The 7,712-nt window shown below is 34.4% G+C and overlaps 1 protein-coding gene and 1 pseudogene across 1 annotated transcript in view; one reads left to right on the forward strand and one right to left on the reverse strand.

The window, feature by feature from the left end:
• Window positions 1-2,482: 2,482 nt before the first annotated feature.
• Window positions 2,483-4,176, reverse strand: LOC108685279 (annotated as a pseudogene).
• A 4-nt stretch (window positions 4,177-4,180) lies between these two features.
• The window catches only part of LOC108685306 (protein apterous-like), a 45,558-nt gene continuing 42,026 nt past the window's right edge, over window positions 4,181-7,712 (forward strand). Inside the window, exon 1 of the mRNA XM_018190031.1 lies at window positions 4,181-4,488. Coding sequence (XP_018045520.1) covers window positions 4,441-4,488 — 48 coding nt within the window. The 5' untranslated portion in view covers window positions 4,181-4,440. The remainder of the gene's footprint in view (window positions 4,489-7,712) is intronic.

The raw sequence follows: 7,712 nt of genomic DNA on the forward strand, positions 1-7,712 counted from the left end.
ATGTCGCAACCGTCATTTAGAAATTGGGGATTCGATGCGTATGCGTTAGTTCGTTTGTGCTCTGAACGCGAACATTTATAAGGCCCTTCATTGTAACGCTTGTTGTGGACCCCGCGTGTAACCGGCCCGACCGCTCATTGTCGCGCTTCTCTACACGTCCCGCTTCTTTACACGCACAAAATTCGCGCGTGCCCGCGGCTTGCTGGCCGCAGACAATGGTGACAATGACCGCTGGGTGGACCATTTAGCTTACAAGCGACCTGAGAATAGTGACCAGCCGGACTGCGGAAAACGGGTGTCCTTTCCGCATCTCAAGGTGCGACCTTTTAGGCGTCAAATTGCATTGCTTGCAGACGTTGATCTCTCTGTCAATCGATATATTGCTATTAGATATAGAAATGATGTTTGATTCATCAAAGCCTCGATTTGTAAATTTTAAATATGTAATTTTTATAGATGTTTAGAAATTCTAGTTATCTAATTTTTAAATCATTGCTTTTAAATTGTTCTAATTAGAAATTCAAATTGAAATTTAATTTGGAATATTAGAATTTATGTGATAATTTTACTTGTATAAATATTTTCTTTATTGAATTTTAAAATACTTAAACAAATTTTTTAAATCTTTTTATTATCTAACATATAATCTATTCACTTTACTCAATCTCATTCAAGTTTGGAGTTTTCAATAATTCAACTCAACATGAATTTATGTTTTTGATTTTCTGTGTCTGTATTACTGCTCGAGGCCGAAAGCGTAAAGAGCGTAAATTCAACAAAAGCTCTTTCGCCAAAGTGCAAGGATTTTAGTCAGAGACAAAACTGAAAAGCACCAGGGGCTCTCTTCTGACCGCCACTTTCAATTTGGAAGCTGCTTTACGGTTTACCGTTTGCAAACCACTTTTGTCTGTAGAAGAGAATAATACTGAAAATAATAGAGAGAATTTCAAAGCATATTTCGAGCGTTCTACTTGTGGCGGCAAATGCATATAACAAAAGAATGATCTCGGTATTAATGGAAGCGGACAAACATTTTGAGGTGAATATATGATACGCGCAAAAATGACAACGTAGTTTATAAAAAATTATAAATTATATGCAAAAAGTTATAACAACCAGTTTATTTTTTATTTTGTTGTCCAGTATATAAGTTTTAAATAATATATCTCTGGAAATTGGAACGCGAATCTATCGCGAGATGAACGTTGTATATTAAATAATAATTGTTAAATACATTACCGCTCATTAATTTCAATACCTCCACATTCGTTGATTTCTTTGAAAAGGATGAACGTAATATGTGCGTTTTGCACATTTGTAAACAATATGTATAAGTACATATTTATTTGCCTGTATAAATTCCTATATTCATCACAAACGAGATTCTTTTATTCATTACTTTTCGAAAAATCGATGATTTGGATAGTATATTAAAATTAATGAGCGATATAGTGTATGTGTTGATGAATCAGTTTCAAAACAGCATTATCGGCACGCATCTGATATCATAATATCGTGACCTTGCGTGCGTATTTTGTTTATTTCCAGAAATCAGATGTTATCTGGTTGTTAATTTTGTTTCTTCAAAATTGCAATTTTCAACAGGATTTTTATATAAATAAATATAATGTGCATGTAAGCGCTGAAAGTGTTTATAACAACAGGTGGACTCATTTCTGTGTACAAAATACATGTATCACGTTCATTCCTTCACAGAGGACTCAACAAATCTGGGAATGTATTGAAATTAATGAGCGGTAGTGTAATAATTATTATTTAATAATTATTATTAAATAATAATTATTTAGTAATGATTTTCTTTTTATTTTGTATTATACTTCTTTAGTCGATATTATGTTCAACACATCGTTACGCATTTCTACTTGCAACGGCACAACGGCATTGCTGCAACGGCACAATTTGGATAGAATGTCATTCCTCTTTCGAGAAATTACTTTTCACACCAATGATTCGCGTCTTGCAATAGAATTTAAATATACAGTTGCGATATGACAGGATCTCAAGGAGTTATCTAGGAGTGCATCCTATGCACGAGCGCCACGGCGTCGACAGCTCACTTCGTCGACGTGTTTTTCTGCATTCCATAGCATTGGTCGATTTCCTCTGTAAACATTCTCTGCTTAATCGCGCCGTGGAATAAGGCGACTGCGGGCAACGATGATGGCGCGGGTCAAGCGGGACCTGTAAGCGCTGTTTTCGCGGATTCCATCATCGGGACACCGCGGCATCGCATCAGGAATTTCTGATCAGAGAACGACGGTTTCCGTCTACGTTGTAACAGAACCGGTTTCTCTTTATGACGGGAATATCTACGATTTCTTTCTCTCCCTCTTGATCAGCTCGGAGTTCGTCTTTCCCACCTTTACGTCGTTTTTTTTAGCAAGACGCAATTGGATGAAAGGGTGAAGGATTTAAGCATTAACGCTGGAATTGAAAAAAAAGTTGCTTTTCTATATAAAGATTATGCATTTTGCGGATTTCCTCCGTGTCCAAATCCATTCTTGGAATACCAACGTTTTGTGAATCTTGCAGTCCACTTCATCAGGGCGAGGAGTAGCCTGATACTGAGCTGTTCCTCAGTTGCTTTTCTATTATGCATGTTGTCTCTCTGTAAAAAGTATATATAGATTTTGTAAAAGCTTGAAAAGTTTCTTGTTGAGAGTTACAAAAAAAATTGGGTTAATGAATGAGTAAGGAAGGACGCTCTGCAATATTTTTTATATTAATGATGATGATTATTAAGTTAGAAAAAGGGAGTCGATTGAGGATTTTACTGCAATAACAAGCTAATGTAGCTCAATAATAATAGCTGGATACGTAATATTGAAAGAAATGGATGAATGACAGGATTTTCTATTGTCCTAATATTGATTGATATTGTTATCGCTAAGTAATCTATTGGAATATATGACTTTATTTTTTGAACGTATCTTTAGAGTTTATTTTTTCCATTTTTGGAAAATGGATTAGCTCATTGTTATTATAAGATCTTCAATGATAGTATCAATTCTTTTGACTGGATGTATATCTAGACATTTTCCAAATACATGATTCCATTCTTCTCTGAATCCAAATTAACATAATGTTAAATAATTCGAAATATGTATGGTTTATTTATTTCAAAGTATTATAAAAAATTTTTTTGAAAAATTTAAGAGAAATATTATTGTAGAAAGATACATTCGAAATCTCATTTCACTTTTAAAATATGTGATTTCTAATAAACTTTACATATAGTCATATAAAAAATTCATTATAAAATGTCGACGAAATTTTCCCGGAGAAACTTTCATCTAATCAGAAATTTCGCGTTTTTTAGCAGAGAAAAAGAAACATTTTTCCTTTTGTTGAGGGAGAAAAAATATTGTAATATTTCAACATGCACATTTATGATTACCCTAGAGATTACGACAATGCGAGGTACAGCGGCGCCGGCTTTCTTCTCCCTTGGTCTTCCTTCTGCCCTTCTCAAGCAAACCCGTTCGTCGGGAGTGAACGCTTCATCACGGCATTCACAGAGCGCGAGATGCAAAAGGGGTGGAACCCACATATCGCGCACCGAGTGGGGTGGCGTGGGAGTGGCCTCACATAAGCCAGAGTCCGCCCCCTTGGCGACGTTGCCGCTGATCTCAGTTTCGTCACCAGGCGGCGCTGCCAAACACTGAGACTGGACTCGACCTTGCCGGTACCCTCACTCCGTATCGCGGCTCCGGCTCGTCGGAACCGTTCGGACTTACCTTGGCGCAGCAGAGTCGTCCCTCGTCTCGTGCGCATCAAGCTCCGTCGTCGCGTTTCTTCACGGAGCACATGGTCCCGGAAGAAACGCGATATTAGACGTTCCTGCGGGAATAAAGGAACAATTACGAATGAGTGAGATCCTTCATCAGTGTGATCAGTGGGGAATTGGTTGAGTGCGGGTGCGCGAACGATTAATTTGATTTTTTTTTATCGTCGCTCGTTGCAGTGTGCCGGGGCGATATGGAGTATGGACCGCGAAGTTTAAATTGGATTGTCGATGATATCGGTAACAATAATAACGGACTTCAGTGCTAATCTGTGAAGTGACATGGGTTGTGTTACTTGCGTATGATTGTTCGTGGACTGTTGTCGACTTGATTAAAGAATCGCGAGATGCACCCGTGAGGGCTCCTCCCTCGACTATTCTCGAAGGTGTTACGGAGGAATTCAACCCCCCCACATTAGTGTCGTGATATCGGGAGTGTTGCGGGGGGAGTATAACGTAAGAGAGAAGAGGACGAGGGTGGACGAGCGTAGTAGAGGTGGAAGGAAGAGAAGACCTGAGTCACAGCGGACGCCATCTCCGCGTTATCGGCAAGCGGACCCCTCGGGACTCCCCCCCGAGTAACATCGGCGTCGCGCACCCTCAGCGGGAACTACCCCGCGACAGCGGCCACACTGATGGGAGTGTATGAGGAGCGCGCCCCTCCTACCACCGGCATGCACTGGGTGAGTGTCATCCCTGTGTCCGCGTTGCCCATTGGCCGCTCTGCACCAGCTGGTACACCCCGCCGGGGCGGAAGCTCCTCGTTCAGATTGCGAATCTGCGATAGTATCTTCGCGAACATTTCTCCTAATCAATTCAAGATGGTGAATCTTGGATTGCTTACATTTTTACGAGTACTTAGGAACGAACTTTTAAGAGTTCGCTCTTTAATTGATAGTTTTAATCAATCCCAGTATCAGGATTCGTTTTGTGTAACGAGGTCACTTCTGATAATATGCAATTAATATTGTGAGAATATAGGAGTCATGAAATAAAATGATTTATTTACAATGCTGTAAAAAAATCAAAAGGATAAACTTTATTTAAACTATCTGCTAACATTTTCGGCATGACAAGGAAGGTTTAATCATCTAAAAATCAATGTTAATTGCACTTTTTGTTAGAGTTCTATAGATAACCGAGTAAGATTGACTGTTTTTTTTGTTATATATCTTTTTATCTTTCTGATATTTTTAAATATACGAAGCTATGTAAATTATACATATACTATACTTTAAATAATAACGTAGTGTTTATTTAAGAATGGAAAATATTCATATATTTTTTATATAATTTGTAATTAAAAGTAATATATTGAATATTTTTTATGGTTTTATCTAATAATTATAAAAAAAGAAAAGATGGAAAAAAGATTGAGAAAAAAATTGTTACAATAAAAGAACTTATTATTTTGATTCCAAATATACATTTTCTAATCTTCATAAATTGTTTATGTCTTTAATTTTCTGAATTAATAATTTTATTTTAAACTTATATTTTTAAGCAAGAATATAAACTCATTTGGGAAAATGTTGGAAAATAAATTTACTTAATTCATCAATCAGTTACAAAATGCATAGCATAGCACAGAAGCTTAAAATAGATTATTTAGATAGTATTCTGTATTAATTGAACTACGTATACGTAGACAAATTTATGTCTAGAAACTTGTATAAGTAATGGCTAGTCACAACTGTAAAAGTGATAAATTTCTCTCTTGTCTTATATTAATAGTTTTCTCTTCCTTCTACAATTCTCGCCAACATATTTATAACACAGTTTATGCATATTTTTTATTTTGTCACAATAGAATGCGACTGACATGAAATTACTTGTCAAATGACCATTTTTACAGAATGATGTATCTGTATTGAAAGTTTATATAATTTTTTAAATAGCGTCAATGTTTAAAATCTGTTAATGTAAAATATTGTCCGAAAATGTGATTAGCCGATGAAATTTCCAGTTTTACGTGATAGCTTTGCCAAAACCGAACTGCAGTCTTTGTTCTATATGAGAATATATGATTTTATACAATTTTAGCTTAAAGAATGTAAATTTTGATGACAATACAGAATCTTTGCAGATATAAAAGTGATCTCTCTGATTTCGTGATTATAGGGTTTCATTATTATCATCAATATACAATAGATTAAACCTCTTAGATTTGATCTCTTAGAAAAAAGTTCTATATGGACTTTGACTTCCTTCTAGTTACAATCATAATTTTCATAGAAAGCTGTTGTAAGCTTGTGGTTCAACATTTATTCTGAGGGATCATTTTTTAAAAATTTGTTAGCATGTTGTTATTTAGAACAAGGACCTACGCTAACAGGATTTTCTATTTTTTTTAATTACATTGAGATTAAATTTATATTCTTCGGATGTTTTATTAATTCTGGGATTTATGCGTTTCAAATTGTATTCAATTTGATTTTAAATGTGTACTCACCGAACAGTTTATTTTACGGTTTACTACAAACTTTATGAACTTTGTCGTAACCGTTGCTGCAGTGTTGAAGAATCATTAAAAAAATATAACAGAACAGATCTAAATTGAACTTAGCTCGCACAGATATGATTCCGAAACGTGCGACGGCGTTCTCTAAAGCAAACAGCCATAAAATGTCTTGAATTTTAATTGAATTATAAACACTTTGTAATTAATAAACTACAGAAACTATCTAAATTGACAAAATTTATAATATTATTAAACGATATATCATCAATGTTAAGATATATTTCTATAATAGATATCTACAAATCTTTTTGCAATAAGTTACGATCTAAAATTTGTTTTTGTCGATTATATTAATGTGAAATTGTGAGGAATGTAATAAATATAAACGAATCTGTTACTTTGAGAAGATTATAAATTTTCATGACTTTAATCATTAACTTTTTGAACCACAAAGATGGGTTACGTTTGATATACTGAATTATTTAATGATTTATTGTTAATTGGCACATATCTTCTAGTTGGGAAGTAGATTTTAAAGCGTAATTATATCGGAGATTGACATTTGGAAAGATTATCCAAAGGTCATCATGCGTATCATATTGTGTGATGTATACGCAAAATGACTGATCTTGTCTTCTGCGAAAATTTGATATGATTAATCAACTGCCAGCAAATACTTGCTAATTAATATTAATATTATCAAGCTTTTTGAGATTAAAGAATAAAATCGCAAATAGAGGAATACTATAAGACTAATTATAAATAATTACGTATTATATTTTTATATTAGGATGTTCTCAGAAATACCGAATTAAATTCTGTCAAACTACAATCAATAATCTTTTGAAAATTTTTCATAGTATTAAAAATTTCTCATACTTGATTGTTCTGAATACAAAACTGTGATTGCTAACAATTAAGTGAGCTAATGTGAAAACTCGATAATAATTATTCTGAAGTAACAGGATTACATGACCAGGTGTGATAACATGGTCCACCTTCGAGTAACATTAATTTGCTCTTAATCAACCGGTCGTGGCCGTCGTAAGTAACGAGTACTGCTTGTAAACAAACGTAATTGATTGTCCCTTGTCGTCGATTAATTAAACTGACGCGTTAATCACGCGTACACCAATGGAAGAAGCATAAAATAACATTGCTAAAGGAAATTAAGATTTTTTTCGTATAAATTTCAATATAAGTCATTAATAATTAATATTCGATAAAAGAAAATCCAAACAAACACATTTAAATAAAAAATACTTATATTTCATCTTGAAAGTCTTCACGAATTATACATTTAAAAAAATTAAATTTTAAAATGCATTTTAAAATTTAAATTTTAAGTATTATTATTATTAATTATGTGTGTGTGTGTGTGTGTGTGTGTGTGTGTGTGTGTGTGTGTGTGTGTGTGTGTGTGTGTGTGTGTGTGTGTGTGTGTGT

This window comes from Atta colombica, unplaced genomic scaffold (genome assembly GCF_001594045.1).
Source record: "Atta colombica isolate Treedump-2 unplaced genomic scaffold, Acol1.0 scaffold150, whole genome shotgun sequence".
Taxonomy (NCBI): domain Eukaryota; kingdom Metazoa; phylum Arthropoda; class Insecta; order Hymenoptera; family Formicidae; genus Atta; species Atta colombica.